Source organism: Budorcas taxicolor, chromosome 1 (genome assembly GCF_023091745.1).
Source record: "Budorcas taxicolor isolate Tak-1 chromosome 1, Takin1.1, whole genome shotgun sequence".
NCBI lineage: Eukaryota > Metazoa > Chordata > Mammalia > Artiodactyla > Bovidae > Budorcas > Budorcas taxicolor.
The window spans coordinates 5,306,121-5,327,205 of record NC_068910.1 but is presented as its reverse complement, the minus strand read 5'-3'; the positions used below and the strand labels follow the sequence as shown (position 1 = coordinate 5,327,205).

Genomic DNA, 21,085 nt, shown 5'->3' with positions numbered 1-21,085 from the left:
TTTGGTTTGCCAAGACATAGGTCTTGCCTTCCTTCCTCCCCCATGAACTCGTCCTCCATTTCTTCCTCCTGCTGCCTCTTTAATGTACCACCCGAGGCACAGGGGAGAGAGAGAGAGGATTCAAACTGGGGGCCATACCCAGATTAGGGGGCGGTGGGCATGGGGGCCTTGAAGCGCGTTTCCTAACAAGTTAAAGTGCTTTCTGTGTGTCAGTGGCAAGATAGAAAAACACCAGATACCTCAGGGGATTACTAGACACAATTTGGCATTGATATTTTATAAACTGAGTAATTTTGTAAGGATAAATAAAAGCAATGCTAATTAAAGTTTTTTTTTTTTTTACTTTACCATCAATAAATCTTCTGTATTAAGGGTTCTAGCTAGTAAAATCTAATGGACAACTTGCGTTTAATGAGAAAATAGCATTGGATATCATTTAAAGTTTTAAGGCATCTCTCAGAGTCATTATGTGAGTTGGCCATGTTGCCCTTTCTAGTGAGTATTCTTAGCCTGCGTTTAAAAAAAATTAAAAAGTCTCTGTCTTTAGAAACCCATCAGACATAAAGAGCTTTATTTTTGATGTAATCGAGATCTCTTATATCCTGAAAAGCATCCTAAGAAATTCAAGCCTTTTGACTCTTGAAGATGACCTGATAAGAGCTTTTAGAAACTGCCAAGGCCTTCATCTTGAATCATTTAACCTTTCGCTAAAGATCAGTTATGACAGATCATTTAAGCACGCGGAAGAGATAAAAATCTCTAGAGGTGTTTTCCTTTCCTTTCTGTTCTTTCTAGGACTCCAAGGTACAGACACTTCGTTAATTTCCATTTTGCACCTTGCTTTGCTGTTGTTAAAGGGAATTTGTCCTTAGTTGACCAGTTAGTGACAGAAATAAAGACTGTGGAAACTATAATGACTAGTCTTTTTCATCTGGACATGTGTTTATGTATAAGTTTGTTTTTAGAAAGTCACCTAAGTATGACCCCATTTGTTTGGAAAGTCCAGAATAGGCGAATCTATACAGACTGAATGTAGGCTAGGGGTTTCCAGGGGATGAGAGTAAGATGAATGGGCAGTTTCTGTGAATGGTATTTCTAACTAATAAGCCACTGGGGGTCTGCTGTTGGGGTTTCTTTGGGGCGATGAATGCATTCTGAAGTTGGGGTGGTGGTACCGCCTTGTCAGTATACTAGAAAACCGCTTCATGTGCTTTGACAGCTTTAACACGGGGACTCTTTCCGGCCTCATTGCCTTGTGTGGGCTCTCTCTAGTTGCAGCGAATGGAGGCTCCTCTCTTGTGCCCGGGAGGTGCCCGGGCTTCTCACTGCAGTGGCTTCTCTTGTTGCGGAGCACACGCTCCCGGGCACATGGCCTCAGCAGTTGTGGCTCCCGGGCGCTAAAGAACTGTCCAGTAGTCGTGGCGCTCAGGCTCAGTTACCCCGAGGCACCTGGGATCTTCCCAGACCAGAGATCAAACCTGGGTCCCCTGCATTGGCAGGCAGATTTTTGCCCACTACGCCACCAGGTAAGTCCACTTCGGTGTCCTTTACGGTGCCTTAGTCATATCTCAGTGAGAAGTTATCAAGCATCCGTCCCCTCCTGATTCCTGGCAAGATCCGAGAGGAAATGTCAAGTAGCGACATAAACTACAAAGTGGTCAGTGGTAACAGGCTGGTGGGGAAGCTGTCGAGTACCCACATAGCCACAGGATCGTCCCACACGAGTGACTCAGGCCACATCTGCTACAGAAATTCAGAGACGAGAACACTGGGCCTGAGTGGGGACAGCCTCACAAGTCACAGGCCCTTTCTCGCTTCCCCTGGCTGGGGAGCAGTCACACACACCCCTGAAGGCATGCCCTCTTCTGTCGTCGGTGCACCCTAGTTCTTGGAACCTCTTCTGTGAGTCATCCAGCTACTCACATACTTGTTTCCTCTCCGTTCCCTGCAGTGACTGAGCTCCGTGAGGGCTGAACTGCATTTTCTTCGTCTTCTTACTGCTGGAGTATCTAACATTTTGCCTTGTACACAGCAGGTGCTTAGTTGTTGACTTGAATTTCACCAGTACGACATTTCTGAAAACACTTGTTATATTATCTCAGGTTGTGCGTAGCTCGTTCTAATAACATCAGTAGCATGCTCAGTTCATTCAGTTGTGACAAGAGCGGTAACTGGGGAAGTTGTACCTCCACAGATGGCACGCTGCGTACGCCTGGTACCGTGGACAAGAGCTTACATTTTGGAAGTAAAATTCTCCTCTCCTTTCTGCCACTTAGTATCTATGTTGAAGCTTTCCACCCCTCTCTAGGCTTCAGTTTTCTGTCTATAAAATGGGCAGATAATAGTTACCTCCCGGGGTGATTTTATATGTTAAACAATGATGACAACAAACATCAGTTACTTTTTGGATACTTTCTGTTAGGAAGTGGTTGATAAAATGTGTCTATCCTGATACATTAGTGTGTGATGTGTGGGGACATTTCAGATAAACCCGGGGGTTCTGTCCTCTGACAAGCCGGTTTTATCTGGCGTGCGTTAGTTTTTCTGTCTCGAGTAGCTGTTGGGCAGTTAGCGTTAGTAGGCGCGTTTCCGTGTGATCACCGTGCCATTCTGATGTGTTGTCCTGTTTCTTCCAGGATCTAAAGAAGTACCATTTCTACTACTGGTTCTGCTCCCCCGCCCTCTGCCTTCCAGAGAGCATACCCCTCATTCAGGGGCCAGTGGGCTTGGATCAGTGGTTTTTGCCAAAACAGGTATCAACAAATAAAACAAAATGCAGATCAAACTGAGTTTAAATGTGCATGAGTGGTTCACCTAGCTCATTCTAAAGACAGACCTGCCCTTGTCTGGGTGGGGAGGCGGGCTCTGTGGAACCCTCCAAAGGCGGCGCTAAGAGCAGACTTCCTTGCGCAGTGTTTCGTAAGCGCGTGTGAAGCGTGGTCAGCAGCACTTGTCCAGGTCCTCGTGACCTGTGCTGAGGTGCTAAGCCAGTAGGTCCAGGTCCTCATGACCTGTGCTGAGGTGCTAAGCCAGTAGGGAGGAATTACGGGAACACTTTGAAGGACTGTGGGAATTTACCCAAGCATGATCTCCACTCTCAGTGGAGAGAGTCTTTGCAACCAAAGAGAAGACGTCTTCCTTCCTTTATGCCAAGTTGCAGAACTTCTGCGTTAAGGACGGTCCCTGCAGAGCTAGTCCTTGCAGTTTAAGGAAGGTAATAAGGTCATTAGAGGTGGTTCCCAGAACAGCAGTGCAAACCATCAAGCTGGTAGAAGACAGGCCCTCAGCTGCCAAATTCTGATTGTCGTCGAGGCAAATGCTGAGTGTCAAGATGACTTGAATTCACGAAGCACGTGACTCACTAAAGCCCAGAAATCCGAAGCCAGGGAGAGCCCTTGTTAATTAAAAAGCTCATTTGCTAAGATAAATCAAAGGTTGTGGTTCTGTGGAGTGAATTTTCTAAGGAGAACTGTAAGTGGGAACAAAAGACTAGGCCTGGGGATTGAGTACCGATGGGTTTGAGGTTTCTCTTAATGGGAACAAAAATGTTCTCAAAGTATTGTGACAAATCGCTATGGACGTGCTATAAACAGCCTTGAATTGTGCTTTGTGAATGAGTCACTTGTATGATAAGTAAGAGAAAGCGTGTCTCAAGGGAGCTATTAAAGATTATAGAAGGAGTCAGGGCAAAATCCATCCGTGGTAGATTCATGCTTGGATATCACAGGCGAGACTTAGTGTCTGGACACCTCTCTAAACTTTTGTGGTGGCGTCTTAGGGAACCGGGCGCCATCACCCTAAGGATGCCGTAAAATATTTGTGTGTGCTCCTGTCTGAGACACTCCGCCATGCATTATCTCAGAGTGAGGTGGTATGATTTGGGGCACTCTTAGGTTTGGTTGCTGCAAGAGAGGAACAGGGGTGTGAGCAATCATTTCCAGTCTTCTGGCCTGAAAGTACCTTTTACTGTATGTTAATTTTTCTCAGTTCAGAGCTAGGTAAGTAGTTGTCTGGAGAATAACTCAGTGTTTCCTGATTTCAGATTCAAGCCCTCGAGCACGCGTATGATGACCTTTGTCAGACAGAAGGAGTCCCAGCGCTGCCTTACTTCCTAATCAAGTATGATGAGACCACGGTGCTGGTTTCCTCGCTCAAACACTACAGTGATTTCTTCCAGGGTCAAAGGACAAAGGTCAGAGAAACTTTGAGGAGCGTTTTATTATCCAATAAGAAAATCTGATGTTCATGTTACGATAGACCACTGCGAAATTCAGTCTCATTTAGGTGTCTTAAGCCTTCCAGAGGTTTCAGGACATCTCTGCATCTTCACCGTCCCCCACCCCTGCACTTCCCAAATCAGGACCTCCTCCAGGTTTTCTTAGCTCTGTGGCGCCTCAGAGTAATTCTGGATTCCTCACTTCCTCGGTTTTTCTTCCTGGTACACTTTCTGTCTGTGTTTTAGTTCATTGCCAGAGCTACCGCGGCAGTGCAGACTCTGGTCCTCTCGCTTGTGGTCAGTGACGGTCTCCACCCCTCAAGGATCTGCCTCAGCCCCGTGACGTTCCCCGTGCCGTTCACTGATCAAGAGCTCAAGACGTCCTCCTTCTGCCCCCAGTCCACCTTTCCTGCCTCATCTTCCCCTATTTCCCTCATGAGCCAGTGGTCCCGCTGAGCTCCTCTGGTTTTCACCAGACAGTCCCTCTAAGCAAACAGACCCAGAAGTGTTCCTGTGTCTGTCTTTGTCCTCGTGTTGTTTGGATTTCCTGAAGCAGGTCCTGCCTGTGGGGATGCTAAGAGGCTTTCTCGTCAAAGCCCTGCGTCCATGGAGAGGCCTTCTGGTGTTTCAGGTGTGACTTGTCCCCTCTGAGCCCACTGGCCTTGCCCCCGGCCTCCCCCACCTCACCCCCCTTCTCACCCCCTTGCGCACACTATCTTTCGTGCTGTTGGACTGTGAGCTGCCAGAGGGCAGGGACCGAGTCCCACACGTATCTGCCTCAACATGGTGGCCAGCCCTCGCCTCAGGCCCTCAGTGAAACTCTTGAATGAGGGAAGGAGTACTGTAAGTGTCTTTTAGATGTGATGAGATAGATAGGAAGCTGTCCTAGCTGTATTAAGACACTGAAAATTAAAAATAAAATATTGATGATGAGTATCATGCAGGTTTGAGATCAAGCGGGAGAGTTTCGGCCGCCATGTAGGTACGTCAGAGCTGAGACGAGACAGGCCTCTCGCTGGTGCCCTGGCTCTTCCTTGGCCTGAACTTCAGGTGCCTTTTTTTTTAAAGTAGATTTTTTTCTTTCTCACCTACGCTAGCATTTTCTTTGTCAGAGGGAGCCCTCTTTAGATTGATGACTGAGGGTTGGGTTTTTATTATAATTCTTGCCCCAAGCCCCACTGCAGTCAGGTTTGCAGACCTGTAGCTAACTTAGCGGGAGAAGGCAATGACTCCCCACTCCAGTACTCTTGCCTGGAAAATCCCGTGGATGGAGGAGCCTGGTAGGCTGCAGTCCATGGGGTCGCTAAGAGTCAGACACAACTGAGCGACTTCACTTTCACTTTCCACTTTCATGCATTGGAGAAGGCAATGGCAACCCGCTCCAGTGTTCTTGCCTGGAGAGTCCCAGGGACGGAGGAGCCTGGTGGGCTGCCATTTATGGGGTCGCACAGAGTCGGACACGACTGAAGCGACTCAGCAGCAGCAGCAGCAGCAGCAGCCAACTTAGCAGCAGCAAGACCAGCCGTTGGTGCTTCGAGGCCCCGTTGTGACGGCAGATGGGGCAGATCGGCCTGGCTTTGAAAGCGGCTGGACTTCAGGTTGTGCGTGAAGACGTGGTCTTCCCCCAGAGGGCAGCTCTGCCAGAGCAACAGTTGGCAGTTTAAGGGGGCTTTCGCATGCTCTGTCGTGTAATAGCTTCCTGACATAGCTATTCTCAGTACCTGCGTTTCCTGTTTTTATTTATTTTTGGCTGTGCCGGGTCTTTCGTCGCTGTGTGCCCGCTGTCTCTGGTTGAGCTTGCAGGGGCCGCTCTCTGGTTGTGGTGGGCAGGCTTCTCATTGCGCTGGCTTCTTTTGCTGTGGAGCACCGGCTCCAGGGCCCGTGGGCTCGACAGTTAGGGCGCACGGGCTTAGTTGCCCCGAGACATGGGGGATCTTCCCAGACCAGGGATCGAACCCATGTTCTCTGCATTGGCAGGTGGATTCTTAATCACTGGATCACCAGGGAAGTCCTGCGTTTTCTCTCTGACACAAATGAGACTCACACGGCTTAATTGTCTGGTTCCGAAGCCCATGCACTTTCTTCCAGTCCGTTCTCTTGTCGCTGGGGGAGAGGTGGACCCTGCTTGCCGTTTGGAATCAAGTCGGTCTGACTTCCAGTGTTGCCACCTCGTAGGTCTGTGGCCTCGGGGGGTACGCACACCCTTGCGTCACCCAGGTCTTGCTGTCCCGTGGTGGTAACGCTACCACCTGTGTGTGCATGCTTGCGCAGTGGTGTCTCACTCTTTGAGACGCCACAGGCTGTAGTCCGCCAGGCTCCTCTCCACCCCGACACTGCTGACAAGAAATGCGACGACGTGGACCAAGTGCCCAGCTCGCAGCAGGTGGGCAGTGCGAGTCCACTTCCTTCCCTCCTCAGCAGCAGCCAGTTTTTAAAGCCTGAACAGTTCTCTGGTGTCCCCTGTGAAGTGGTTTGGGCGAGTTGGCGAGGCCCCTGACCCAGAGGCCATCCACCACCTGATTGGGACACGGCATCCTTCACTGGGTTAAGGCTGTATCTCAGGAAAGCCTGGCATGGCTCAGCGCATATCATGAACACCTCCTGTGAGCCAGAAATCATGAAATATGATTGCACCTGTTCTTGTGGAACCCAAGTCCTTGTAGGAGCGATGAGACATCGACTCGTGGAAAGTTAGCTAGAAATTCAAGTCACAGAAAAGATGGGCCAGTGAGGTGACACGGACGATACTTGGTGGTTTGTCTGTGCCTCTGTGTCCAGTCTTGTTCTAGGAAGGATTGCCAGAGGCTACACAGACTGTGGACTCTCGGGAGCTCTATGGCCTCGCGGCCGACCTCCCTTCTGTGGTCCTGGGTGTCCCATCCAGCCCCACCGTGCTGCCCAGATGCGTGTTCTCACACAGCAATTGGATCGTGTCCCTCTGCTACCTGAAACCCCCCTTGTGATTCCTGTGGTCTTCAAGACAGAGTTAGAAAGGCTTAGCGTTCAGGGCCTCCTCAGGCCTGGCGCCTGCCCATCCCTCCCACCTCGCCTTCGAAAGCTCCCCAAGCTGTGCCCTCCAGACGCCCCTGCTGCCCTCGTCTTCTCCCCGTCTTGCTGCCCTCGGTCACGCCGGCCAGTGTTCCTCCTGCTGCTGGCCAGTGTCTCACCCCCTCCCTTCCCAGTTCACACCCTGGAAGCGCTGGCGCGGTCCCAGCGCTGTTTGACACCCCTCTTTTGTGTGCTGGTAGCGGCCTGTCTCTGGGCACTGACTGGGCTTGCGCACCATCGCTGGTTTGCCACAGGTCGTCTCAACTGGGATCCCTGATCAGCCCGGAGCAGTGGTCACACCGAGACCATGTAACATCCCACAGCACATGCTCTGCCTGTAGCGTGATGCCAGATACTTGATGGGCGCATGGTTTGTGCGTGAATTTAGAGAGGAGAGAGCTGCTGATCCTCGTGGACAAGCATGAGGCTGGTGAGCACGGAGACTTCCCAGGAAAGCAAGGCTGGAGCAGAGCCCTGAAGGCATGAGAGCTTCCCTGGTGGCTCAGCTGGTACAGAATTCAATGCGGAAGACCCGGGTTCGAGCCCTGGGATGGGAAGATCCCCTGGAGAAGGGAAAGCCTACCCACTCTAGGACTCTGTCCTGGAGAATTCCTTGGACTGTCCATGGGGTCGCAAAGAGTCGGACACGACTGAGCGACTCTTTTTTTTCTGGAGACACGATGTCTGTGAAACCTAGCTCTCACTTCACTCGAGCCCGTTCCTGCCTCATGGTGTGAACCCTGTTCACTTGCTTTCACATAATTCCACTTTCTCTTTCATGTTCTTTGAGTCATGAACTTTCCTTGAAATTTTTTATCCTGTTCTTCGAGAAATAGGCATTCTTTTCGACATGAATTCCTGCCTTTGTGCTCCAGCTTCCTGTTTTACTCCATTTCCTGCCTCCTTCTCTTAGCAGGGACTTTGACCCTCGAGAAGCCCCTGCTCCTCTGTGAGCCCTGCCGTGGTGCCTTCACACAGAAGCTAGAGAGCCGCTGGAATCCCCCCGGGTTTCTCTCCTTTGAGTCTGCTTTCTCTTCTGGGAAACCTGGTGCCCACAACCCTACTGACCACTGTCTCCAGCCTGAACTTCCCTCTGGATCCTGGCCTGCATTAGCCAACCCCCTGCCTGCCTACTCCAGCACCTCGAATTCAGTATGTCTGAGTTGAACTCAAGGTCTTCACCCCAAGTCTGGTCCTCTCCTGGGCATTGCTGTCTTGTAGCGACACTGTCATCCATCCGGTCACGAGAGCTGGGAATCTGAGCAGCCAGCTGGCCGCCTCTCTATCCTCTACCAGCACCATATCCGTGGATCTCACCTCCTAAACTTCTCTCTGTCTGCCGCCTCTGTGTTTCTTCTGCCACCTGCCCAGCCTGAGCGTCACGGTCTTTCATCTGCTTTCCCGCGGTAGCTTCCCAGTGGGCTCTGTGTGCCTGCTCCGGCCTCCCTCCAGTCCGTCCCCGTATCATTCCAGGAAGTCCCCTGAAAAGCAGATCTGATCATGTCACTCTCCAAATGAGGCGGAGCAATGCTGTCTCTCCTGTGTTCTAAGAACCCAGGTCCCCCATGCGGTGTGCAGAGGACCCCACGTGCCCCGGGCCTGTGTGGATCTGTCCCTGGGACCCCCGTGTGGTGTGCAGAGGACCCCACGTGCCCTGGGCCTGTGTGGATCTGTCCCCAGGACCACTGTGTGGCGTGCAGAGGCCCCCACGTGCCCCAGGCCCTGTGTGGATCTGTCCCTGGGACCCCCGTGTGATGTACAGAGGCCCCCACTTGCCCCGGGCCCTGTGTGGATCTGTCCCTGGGACCCCCGTGTGGTGTGCAGAGGACCCCACGTACCCAGGCCTGTGTGTATCTGTCCCCAGTCCCCGTGTGGTGTATAGAGGCCCCCACGTGCCCCGGGCCCTGTGTGGATCTGTCCCTGGGACCCCCGTGTGGTGTGCAGAGGACCCCACGTGCCCTGGGCCTGTGTGGATCTGTCCCCAGGACCACTGTGTGGCGTGCAGAGGCCCCCACGTGCCCCAGGCCCTGTGTGGATCTGTCCCTGGGACCCCCGTGTGATGTACAGAGGCCCCCACTTGCCCCGGGCCCTGTGTGGATCTGTCCCTGGGACCCCCGTGTGGTGTGCAGAGGACCCCACGTACCCAGGCCTGTGTGTATCTGTCCCCAGTCCCCGTGTGGTGTATAGAGGCCCCCACGTGCCCCGGGCCCTGTGTGGATCTGTTTCTGGTCCCCCGTGTGGTGTGCAGAGGACCCCACGTACCCCAGGCCTGTGTGGATCTGTCCCCGGGACCCCCGTGTGGTGTGCAGAGGACCCCCATGTGCCCTGGGCCTGTGTGGATCTGTCCCCAGTCCCTGTGTGGTGTACAGAGGACCCCACGTGCCCTGGGCCTGTGTGAATCTGTCTCTGGTCCCCCATGTGGCTTGCAGAGGAGCCCACGTGCCCTGGGCCCTGTGCGGATCTGGCCCCGGTTCCCCCGTGTGGTTTGCAGAGGACTGCATGTGGCCCAGGCCCTGTGCGGATCTGGCCCCAGCTCCCTTGGTGCTCCCCTCGGAGGTGCTGACTTCCCTCCCCCTGCAGGGCTCATGCCTGGAACTCCTGTCTCCTTTCTCTTCTTCTGCCTCTCCTCTCCCCACCCCTGTACCTCCTCTTTTCCCAGTTTCTTCAGAGTGAAACTTACTCATGATTCTTAGAAGAAAACTCCCCCCCACCCCCAACTTCTGTAAAATGGTTTATTCTGTCCACAGTGGGTTCTCATAGCACTCCATTTACTGAAAATCTTTAAATTTCCTGTGTAGTTTTTAATGACTCAGATTATACTACCTTCTGTTTTACTTTAGCATAATATTAAACTCTGCATCAACATCCTTTTTAATAAATACGTATCATCATGCATTTCTCAAGTTCTGGACATTTAGGTCTCTCGTAATTCTTCACTATTAGGAGCTTCTTTATGCATGAAATCCCACCCTCGCTGCACTCCTCTTTGTACTTTGAATTATTTGTTTTCTTAGGAAAGATTTCTAGATGTGGAATTACTAGGTTAAGAGGCTGGGCGTGTTAAGGTTTATCCTCAGTCGTGTGCTGGCTGATGTCTGACGGCAGGCTCTCGGGGTGGGGGGTGCTGTGCTTTCGTGGTGTCTGCTTATTTCTGTGGCCTCAGCTCTCCCACTGTGGCCCCCCCAACTCTTGGGCTTCCAGTGTGTGGAAGTCACGGGCTATGGAGCCAGGAAGGGCCAGTACCCGGTGGCTTCCCCGCCTGTGGGGCCAGCTCCCGCACCACTGCTTCTGGTGACTCCTGCCCGCACTGCCGATCTCCCTCAAGCTCACGATGCTCCCTGAGCAGCACCGAGTATTATCTGCATTGGGCTGGCTGAAAATGGGCTTTGTCGAAGCTCTTTTTGCCCTCCAGTGTGGGTCCCGGTGGTGGTGCTTCTGCAGCTCTTCCGGGGTTCATGCTGATACAGCCCCTGACGCTGCTCCACTGCCCATGGTCAGGGAAAGCTTGCTTGACTGAGTTTCGTTCTTTCTCCAGAACAGCTATTCGAGATTGAATGTTTGGGAAACGTTTTGTCATGTTGACAGTGTCAGCCTTCAGTTCTCGGGTTGTGAAATCTTAGGACAAGAGCGCTAGCAAAGGAGCAGTAACTGGTCTGCTGTTAGTTAGAGGCTGTTGCTTCATTCAGCGGTATCCACATCTTGGTCTCCATCGGTGACATCGCCACGCATGAGATCTCGGAACTTTTTTCCTATACTTTTAAATCACATAATCCCCTTTGTGCATTTCCTGTTACATCGAGCGTGTGGGTAATAGATAGTCATTTGTCAGTTAAGCATGTTTTATGGCACTGTGTAAATTTCTCCAGACGCTCAAGTTGGCAATTTTGCCCTCTTTCTCTTCTCACGTTGTACTTTTTCAGCAAATTGCTGGGTGGATGGTAGCCAGCTCATCACTGAACAACTTCAATGAATTATATGCTCTCAGCCAAGGAGAAAGGAGCATTTATTTCATAAACCTTCTAAATAGATTTTTTTTTTTTTTTTGCAATTACATTTTGTTTCTTTCTGCTGAGTTCTCTTGTAAAAGGAGGTGATTTGCCCACGTTCACACAATGAATCTGTGGCAAAGCCAGTTCTAGAATCCAGATCTCCTAGCCAGTGGTTATTTCTGACTGCCATTTACGAAGTCTGTTTACCCAAATAGTTAAACTGGCTTGCTCAGCCTCGTTTGGACTGAATCCTACAGTGATTAAGCTTGCAGGTTTGATTCCTAAAGCAATGAAAGATTTTGGGGTCACTTTTGAATCATCAGAGGACTATTTCATTGTGTTCAGCCTGGCGTCAAATGGATTCTGTCATCTTCCTCTCCGTACGCTTCCTCTTTATACTTATGTGTGCCTCCTGTGGGTAGAAGAGTTCCTTTAAAACAGATGTGAGCTAACCTCTCTTTATAAATAAGTGGTCAATTTCTCTTTAGTGGTTCATTCCTTCTCTATAGCTCATTTTTAGGTCAGGTTGCTCTAAGAAACTTATTCCTGGTCTTATCTAAAAGGATTTTTTTTTTCTTACTACCTTCCTGCCTGGTTGTCTTTGTATTTAGTGTCAGAAATAGGCTCATTTTTTGAAGTTAAGCATCCATTTGTACTATCTGATGTCACATTCTAGTTTATATAATTTAAATATCATTTAGTCTCAGCTCTACAGTTTCAGGTGATGAAACCTAGACCCAGAGAATATTTGATAAACTAGAACTTATCCCCCTTTTTCTCTGCCAGCTAAGAAATGATGACTTTGAAGCTGAAGGTAGATGACTGACGGTGATAGACTGAACTGAACGGAGAGGTCGATGGATTTACTACAATGGAGTTTTTGTGGTTATGGTTCTCGTTGGTTGCGTGCTTCTCTCATTCTCAGTCTCTGAGCCAAGTGCAGATGAGAGTGGCCCTATAGATGAGAAACTTAGGCACAGAGATGTCAAATTGCTGAAGATCAGATGAGAGTAACTCAGAGCCTTTGATAACAGCCCAGGCTTATGGAATTGTATTTGAAAATTGAAATGCAGCATCTCTGTATGAATGGCATTTTCTGGATTGATATGTCTGGGTTCTTCCCAAATAAAAATTGAAGAGCCTTTAGACACCAGGTAAAATTGAACCTTAATATAGTCTTATGTTTTTTTGTAACCTATCTACGTTTTTTTTTTTTTCTCTCTCTCTTTAATGGCCTATAAAGATCTATAATTCTGGAGCTAGAAAGACTCCTTTGAGGTGAAATGATTTTACCACTTCATTTTACAGGCGAGGGAAGACCTTCCCAAGGTCTTAGAATCAATTAACGGCAGGATTAGAACCATACCCACTGGGCTGTAGCCGGTTCTTTTTTTTTCCCCCACCATCAGGCCATTCTCTTCTCTAAGCTGTTTCAAATGTTACAGCCGTTGAATGCCAGCTTCTCCCTTCTCCCCGCTTTCTTGCCGGATAAAAGGGTGATTAATGCCTTCGGTAAATTTTTTAAAGTATGCGGTTGAAGCGAGGATGACTTATTAAATGCAGTCAGCCTGACAGATGCCGTCCATCACAGTCTATATGGGGGAACGAAATAGAGTTGCCCCCATGGTGGTGATGACCAGCTGGACAAGCAAAGCTCCAGGACGGTAGCATCTCCATTCAGAGAGCATGCGTGGTGGGGCCACCTCCTCAGGGTGCTCATGCTTCTCATAGGAAATGGTCTCTCAGACCATGCCCTCACTGTCTCACCCAGGAGAATCCCAGGGTTAAAACATCACCAAGTGGAGAGCCTGTGATGTTGAGAAAGGGAAGAGTGGCGGCATCAGGGAGGAACTAGCCAGGTACTCGTTCCTTTCCTAAGTCATGCCCAACTCTCTTTTGACCCCGTGGACTGCAGCACACCAGGCTTCCCTGTCCATCAGCATCTTTCGGAGCTTGCTCAAACTCATATCCGTTGAGTCAGTGATGCCATCCAGCCATCTCATCCTCTGTTGTCCCCTTCTCCTCCTGCCCCCAATCCCTCCCAGCATCAGGGTCTTTTCCAATGAGTCAGCTGTTTGCATCAGGTGGCCAAAGTAGTGGAGTTTTAGCTTCAACAGCAGTCCTTCCAATGAACACCCAGGACTGATCTCCTTTAGGATGGACTGGTTGGATCTCCTCGCAGTCCAAGGGACTCTCAAGAGTCTTCTCCAACACCACAGTTCAAAAGCATCAATTCTCCGGCGCTCAGCTTTCTTCACAGTCCAACTCTCATATCCATACATGACCACTGGAAAAACCATAGCCTTGACTAGATGGACCTTTGTTTGCAAAGTAATGTCTCTGCTTTTTAATACGCTGTCTAGGTTGGTCATAACTTTCCTTCCAAGGAGTAAGCATATTTTAATTTCACGGCTGCAATCACTATTTGCAGTGATTTTGGAGCCCAGGAAAATAAAGTCTGACACTGTTTCCACTGTTTCCTCACCTATTTGCCATGAAGTGATGGGACCAGATGCCATGATCTTCGTTTTCTGAATGTTGAGCTTTAAGCCAACTTTTTCACTCTCCTCTTTCACTTGCATCAAGAGGCTTCTTAGTTCCTCTTCACTTTCTGCCGTAAGGGTGGTGTCATCTGCATATCTGAGGTTATTGATTTTTCTCCCGGCAATCTCCATTCCAGCTTGTGCTTCCTCTAGCCCAGCGTTTCTCATGATGTACTCTGCATAGAAGTTAAATAAGCAGGGTGACTATATACAGCCTTTTCCTATTTGGAACCAGTCTGTTGTTCCATGTCCAGTTCTAACTGTTGCTTCCTGACCTTCATACAGGTTTCTCAAGAGGCAGGTCAGGTGGTCTGGTATTTCCATCTCTTGAAGAATTTTCCACAGTTTATTGTGATCCACACAGTCAAAGGCTTTGGCATAGTCAATAAAGTAAAAATAGATGTTTTTCTGGAACTCTCTTGCTTTTTTGATGATCCAGCAGATGTTGGCAATTTAATCTCTGGTTCCTCTTCGTTTTCTAAAACCAACTTGAACATCTGGAAGTTCACGGTTCACGTATTGCTGAAGCCTGGCTTGGAGAATTTTAAGCATTACTTTACTAGTGTGTGAGACGGGTACACTTGTGCAGTAGTTTGAGCATTCCTTGGCATTGCCTTTCTTGGAGATTAGAATGAAAACCGAACTTTTCCAGTCCTGTGGCCACTGCTGAGTTTTCCAGATTTGCTGACATGTTGAGTGCAGCACTTTCACAGCATCATCTTTCAGGATTTGAAATAGCTCAACTGGAATTCCATCACCTCCACTAGCTATGTTTTTAGTGATGCTTCCTAAGGCCCACTTGACTTCACATTCCAGGATGTCTCTCTCTAGGTGAGTGATCACACCATTTTGATTATCTGGGTCGTGAAGATCTTTTTTGCACAGTTCTTCTGTGTATTCTTGCCACCTCTTAATATCTTCTTCTTCTGTTAGGTCCATACCATTTCTGTCCTTTATTGTGCCCATCTTTGCATGAAATATTTCCTTGGTATCTCTAACTTTCTTGAAGAGATCTCTAGTCTTTCCCATTCTGTTGTTTTCCTCTATTTCTTTGCATTGATTGCTGAGGAAGGCTTTCTTATCTCTTCCTGCTATTCTTTGGAACTCTGCATTCAGATGCTTATATCTTTCCTTTTCTGCTTTGCTTTTCGTTTCCCTTCTTTTCACAGCTATTTGTAAGGCCTCCTCAGACAGCCATTTTGCTTCTTTGCATTTGTTTTTCTTAAGGATGATCTTGATCCCTGTCCCCTGTACAGTGTAACGAATCTCCATCCATAGTTCATCAGGCACTCTGTCTCTCAGATCTAGTCCCTTAAATCTATTTCTTACTTCTACTGTATAGTCATAAGGGATTTGATTTAGGTCATACCTGAATGGTCTAGTGGTTTTCTCCACTTTCTTCAATATCAGTCTGAATTTGACTATAAGGAGTTCATGATCTGAGCCACAGTCAGCTTCCAATCTTGTTTTTGCTGACTCTATAGAGCTTCTTCATGTTTGGCTGCAGAGAATATAATCAGTTTGATTTTGGTGTCGACCATCTGGTGATGTCCATGTGTAGAGTCTTCTCTTGTGTTGCTGGAAGAGGATGTTTGCTATGACCAGTGCGTTCTCTTGGCAAAACTCTATTAGCCTTTGCCCTGCTTCATTCTGTACTCCAAGGGCAAATTTGCCTGTTACTCCATGTGTTCCTTAACTTCCTCCCTTTGCATTCCAGGCCCCTAGAATGAAAAGGACATCTTTTTTGGGTGTTAGCTCTAGAAGGTCTTGTAGGTCTTCATAGAACCGTTCAGCTTCAGCTTCTTCAGCGTTACTGGTTGGGGCATAGTCTTGGATTACTGTGATATTGAACGGTTTGCCTTGGAAATGAACAGAGATCATTCTGTCATTTTTGAGACTGCATCCAAGTACTGCATTTCAGACTCTTTTGTTGACCATGACGGCTACTCCATTTCTTCTAAGGGATTCCTGCCCAGAGTAGTAGATATAATGGTCATCTGAGTTAAATTCACCCATTCCAGTCCGTCTTAGTTCACTGATTCCTAGAATGTCGATATTCACTCTTGCCATCTCCTTTTTGACCACTTCCAATTTGCCTTGATTCATGGACCTAACATTCCAGGTTCCTATGCAGTATTGCTCTTTACAGCATCAAACCTTGTTTCTATCACCAGTCCCATCCACAACTGGGTATTGTTTTTGCTTTGGCTCCATCTCTTTATTCTTTCTGGAGTTATTTCTCCACTGATCTCCAGTAGCATATTGGGCAGCTACCGACCTGGGGAATTCATCTTTCAGTGTCCTATCTTTTTGCCTTTTCGTACTGTTCATGGGGTGCTCAAGGCAAGAATACTGAAGTGGTTTGCCATTCCCTTCTCAGTGGACCACATTCTGTCAGACCTTTCCACCGTGACCCATCAGTCTTGGGTGGCCCCACACGGCATGGCTTACTTTCACAGAGTCAGACAAGGCTGTGGTCCATGTGTTCAGATTGACAGTAGGCACTGAGAGAGGGGATCAGAGGGCAGACATCCTGAAACTACTTATGATTAAATGGGATTATATCAGTTGGGGTTATTTTTGAAAAGAGTGCCCCAAAAGTGAAGTGCCCTTGTCATCACATCATGTATTAGCTACCTGAAACTCACATGACATTCCTAGTGGTGTTAAAATTGATCACTTGTAAGGTAGAATTGGCCAAGTTTCTCCACTGTGAAATTGTTCAGTCACTAAGTCATGACTGTTTGTGACCCCATGGACTGTAGCATGCCAGGCTCCCCTGTCCTTCACTATCTCCTAGAGTTTGCTCAGACTCATGCCTGTTGAGTCTGTGATGCCATCCAACCGTCTCATCCTCTGTTGCCCCTTCTCCTCCTGCCCTCAGTCTTTCCCAGGATCAGGGTCTTTTCCAGTGAGTTGGCTCTTTGCATCAGGTGGCCACAGTATTGGAGCTTCAGCATCAGTCCTTCCAATGAATATTTAGGGTTGATTTTCTTTAGGATTGACTTGTTTGATCTGCTTGTTGTCCAAGGGACTCTCAAGAATCTTCTCTAGTGCCACAGTTTGAAAGCATCAATTCTTCAGTGCTCAGCCTTCTTTATGGTCCACCTCTCACAGCCATATATGAAAAAACCATAGCTTTGGCTATACGGATCTTTGTTGGCAAAGTGATGTCTCAGCTTTTTAATATACTGTCTGGGTTTGTCATAGCTTTCCTGCCAAGGAGCAAGCATCTTTTAATTTCATGGCTGCAGTCACCATCTGCAGTGATTTTGGAGCTCAAGAAGATAAAATCTGCCACTGTTTCCATTGTCTCCCCATCTCTTTGCCATGAAAGAGGTGCCCATGATGGGATCAGATGCCATGATCTTGTTTTTTGAATGTTGAGTTTTAACCCAGCTTTTTTACTCTCCTGTTTCACCTTCATCAAAAGGCCCTTTTTAGTTTCCTCTTCACTTTCTGCCATTAGAGTGGTATCATCTGGATATCTGAGGTTGTTGATATTTCTCCTGGCAATCTTGATTCCAGCTTGTGATTCGTTCGGCTGGTTCCTTCATGTGATGTACTCTGCTTATAAATTAAATAAGGAGGGTGACAGCATACAGCCTTGACTTACTCCTTTCCCAATTTGGAAGCAGTCTGTTGTTCCATGTCCAATTCTAACTGTTGCCTTTTGACCTGCATACAGATTTCTCAGGAGACAAGTAAGGTGGTCTGGTATTCCTAGCTCTTTAAGAATTTTCCAGTTTGTTGTGATCCAGAAAGTCAAAGGCTTTGGCATAGTCAATGAAGCAGAAATAGATGTTTTTCTGGAATTCCCTTGTTTTTGTAATATTCAAAACTATCCCTACTATTTTTCCTTCGGGAACGAGTCCCTAAGTTGAGCCCACACTCAGGGTGGAGAGGGATTAAGCTGTGTCCCTGGAGGGTCTGTATCTACACATATTGCTTGGAAATCTTCTGTAAGGAAGACTTGTCCCTTCACTTTCAAATATCCGTCTCATCGTTTATGTCCTTATGGACTCATGGGTACTCATTTGGGGCTGGGTTACAATCCAGTATTGCGTTCTTTGTTTCCCTGCTCACCTTGTGCCGGCCTTGGCCACTGAACGCTCCTTTCAGGTGTGTCTGGTGCCCCTTGCCATGCCCCTGGCCTTCTGCTCACTCAGCACTCGCTAGCTTTCTGGTGTACAGTGTGCTCCAGGCTCATCTTCTGTTTTCCCTGCTGTGCGTGCTCAGCCACTCAGTCGTGTCTGACTGTTTGTAACCCCATGGACTGTGGCCCACCAGGCTCCTCTGTCCATGGGATTTCCCAGGCAAGAACACTGGAGGGGGTTGCCGTTTCCTCCTCCATCCCTTCCTCACACAGGGATTGAACTTGCTTCTCCTTTGTCCCCTGCATTGCAGGCGGCTTCTGTACCACTGAGCTATCAGGGAAGCCCTTTTTTTTCCTCCTGTAGCCCTAGGATTACCCATGTGTCCAGAGAGCCCCTATTCCTTTTACTGGAGAACAGTATTTAGAGATTAAGACCTCAGTGTCTTTCAGAGGAAAGAGACAGAAAATGTGAAAGGTGTCCTGTATGATGTACAGAGGGATCAGGAAGCAGAGAAGACATGGTGACGACCTCCTCTGGGGACCGTCTTCATCAAAAAGAAGAGCTTTCTAGATGGAGATCAGGGCTGGGGGAGCTGCAAGCGGGAGGAGTGGGAGGAGAGGCAGGTGAGCAGCGTCGAAGGCGTCTCGCTTTTTAGTTTGGTCTGACTATGCGCTTATGTACAGCAGTAGTGACCCATCTTTCACTTTTCTCATTACATGAAAATTAGCAATTTTCACAGACCATATCTCTTTGAGACAAGATCTTCTCTTTGTGAGCCCTGACAGTTGGCTGCCCTCCCTCCCTCCCTGTCTTCCTTTCAGTCTTCCTTCTAAATGTATCTAATTTGTCACAGAGGGTGAAGGGAAGAATTTGACAGGCCGGGCCATCAGGACGTTCTGTCGTCAGGTGTGAGGTCCTTTTGCTTTCTTCTCTTTCCTCCAGCCGTTCACCACGTGTCTAATAGTTGATGCTTTTGCACAACCAGATACATAGGAGAGGGGAGGGATTAGCAGTGTTTGTGCTGTGAATCTGACACGGTCCCTGCCTCACGCGAAGTCTTTTCTATTCACAGATAACGATTGGCGTGTACGATCCCTGTAACTTAGCGCAGTACCCCGGATGGCCTTTGAGGAACCTTTTGGTCCTAGCAGCCCACAGATGGTATTTACGTGTGTGTGTGTGTGTGTGTGTGTGTGTGTCTTTCTGTGTGCGTGTGCGTGTGTGTGTGTGGTCCATCTGCCTGCCTGTCTCTGTCAGTCTTTGACTGTATGTTTTTCTATTTGACTGTCTGTATTTTTATTTTCTCAAATGGATATTTTTGTCATTGCTGATGTAGAAACCAGATAACAAATCAGTATATTTTCATGATCCAGTTTCCATTGGTAGTGAGCCTCTAAGCAGGTCTATTACGGAGCTTCAGATTCCAACCGTATTGCGCTGAAGACAGCGTAGAGTAGAGCAGGACCCACAGCTCGGGGATCCCCATCCTGAACTTTTCTAGCCCCCACTTGAGCTGAGTTGTGTTCAGGAAGGATTTTCTCATTGCTATCGTCCTCCCTTTATCCTGACCCTAAGCTGAATAAAACAGGGTAGTGCACATTTGGAAAGATGCCCAACATCATCAGTCATCCAGAAATAAAATATAACAAGACAGTACTCATTAATAAAGATAATAAGATGCTGTTATGAAAGATACTACCACACACTCACCAGATAATGAGATACCTACCAGACTCATTTTAAAAAGATGACAATACCAAGTGCTGTTGACGATGTGGATGAATCAGAACCCTCAGACATCGCTGGGTACCTGTTTGGAAGTATCTCCCAAAGTTAGAAATATCTGTAGCTCAACAGTTTCCCTCTCAGGTACATAAAGCACAGAAATGCACCCTCAGATGCAAGCAAGACACCTATATGGGAATGCCGACAGCAGCATTGTTCTTTATAACCAAACACTGGGAATAACCCAGATCTCCTTGAACAATGAAATGGACAATACAGCGGGGTGTATTCACTGCCATGGAATGCAGTGTTGTAGTCAGCCTGAGTGAATTACTGGTACACTTATCAGCACGATGAGTTTAAACAGCATAGTGTTGAATGAAAGAGGCTGGACCTTTTAAGTTAAAACCTAAGTCCCTACTTAGAAGTTAGAGTAGGACTTAGAAGTTAGAGTAGGAGTTGCTGTTGAAGGGGCTGTTTAAGGACTGGGAGGAAGCATGAGTCACGCTCCTGTGTATTTAGGATTTGGGTATTTACATTTGTGTATGCTTTACTTAGACAACGATGTCCACTGGGAGATTGCTAGGTCATAGACCTTCCCCAGAAGGAGAGGGTTACATGTGCTTATCCTGGTGGTGAGTGTGTAGCTGTGGGCTTCCCCACCACGGCCTGCTCTGTAAGCTCCTGTGGGAGAAGAGGGACCGGAGGAACTCATGCTTGTCTTGAGCTTCTTTTTAATGTCTTGTGAACGTCTTTCCCCCTGCATTCAAGATTCATTTGTCAGAATTATTTCTGTGCAATATGAAGTTGTTATATAAACCTCACCTAAAAAGAAATCTGAGCCCGTCCCACACCCAGCCTTTAGACGCTTGGACAAAGGAAGCCCATGTGGATGTGCTCAGAATCTCAGAGGTGAAAGCTGCGTCCACCAAGGGTGTCAGGGGGGTGTACTTACAGTGACTTGAATCCTCTCCAGCTGGGTTTGCCGAAGCTCTTATGTGAGCTCTCTCTTTTCCTTCCTTGAAAAAACTGAAACATAAACATCCGGGGCTGACACCAGGAGTGGCAGTTTCCAGTCCGTGGAAGTGGTCTGCTTCCGGGACCGCACCCTGCAGGGGTTGAGAGACGTCACCCACAGCATCGTCTTCGAAGTGAAGCTTCCAGAGATGGCATTCAGCCCAGGTAATTTGCCACCTTGGAGAATGCACATAATTACCATTTATCAGAAACCCAATCAGTTCAGTTTGGTTCAGTCGCTCAGTTGTATCCAACTCTTTGTGACCCCGTGAACTGCAGCACACCAGGCTTCCCTGTCCGTCACCAACTCACAGAGCTTGCCAAACTCATGTCCTTTGAGTCAGTGATGCCATCCAACCATCTCATCCTCTGTCATCCCATTTTCTTCCCGCCTTCAATCTTTCCCAGCATCAAGGTCTTTTCAAATGAGTCAGCTCTTCGTTATCAGGT

At 48.2% G+C, this 21,085-nt stretch overlaps 1 protein-coding gene across 2 annotated transcripts in view; it reads left to right on the top strand.

Annotated features, from left to right (window-relative positions):
- Window positions 1-21,085, top strand: part of ATG7 (autophagy related 7) — a 266,203-nt gene that overhangs the window by 35,536 nt on the left and 209,582 nt on the right. Inside the window, exons 6-9 of one of the 2 annotated variants that reach the window (XM_052635647.1) lie at window positions 2,637-2,753; window positions 4,043-4,192; window positions 18,966-19,054; window positions 20,679-20,800. In XM_052635647.1, coding sequence (XP_052491607.1) covers window positions 2,637-2,753; window positions 4,043-4,192; window positions 18,966-19,054; window positions 20,679-20,800 — 478 coding nt within the window. The remainder of the gene's footprint in view (window positions 1-2,636; window positions 2,754-4,042; window positions 4,193-18,965; window positions 19,055-20,678; window positions 20,801-21,085) is intronic. The other variant, XM_052635718.1, reaches the window with a different exon arrangement.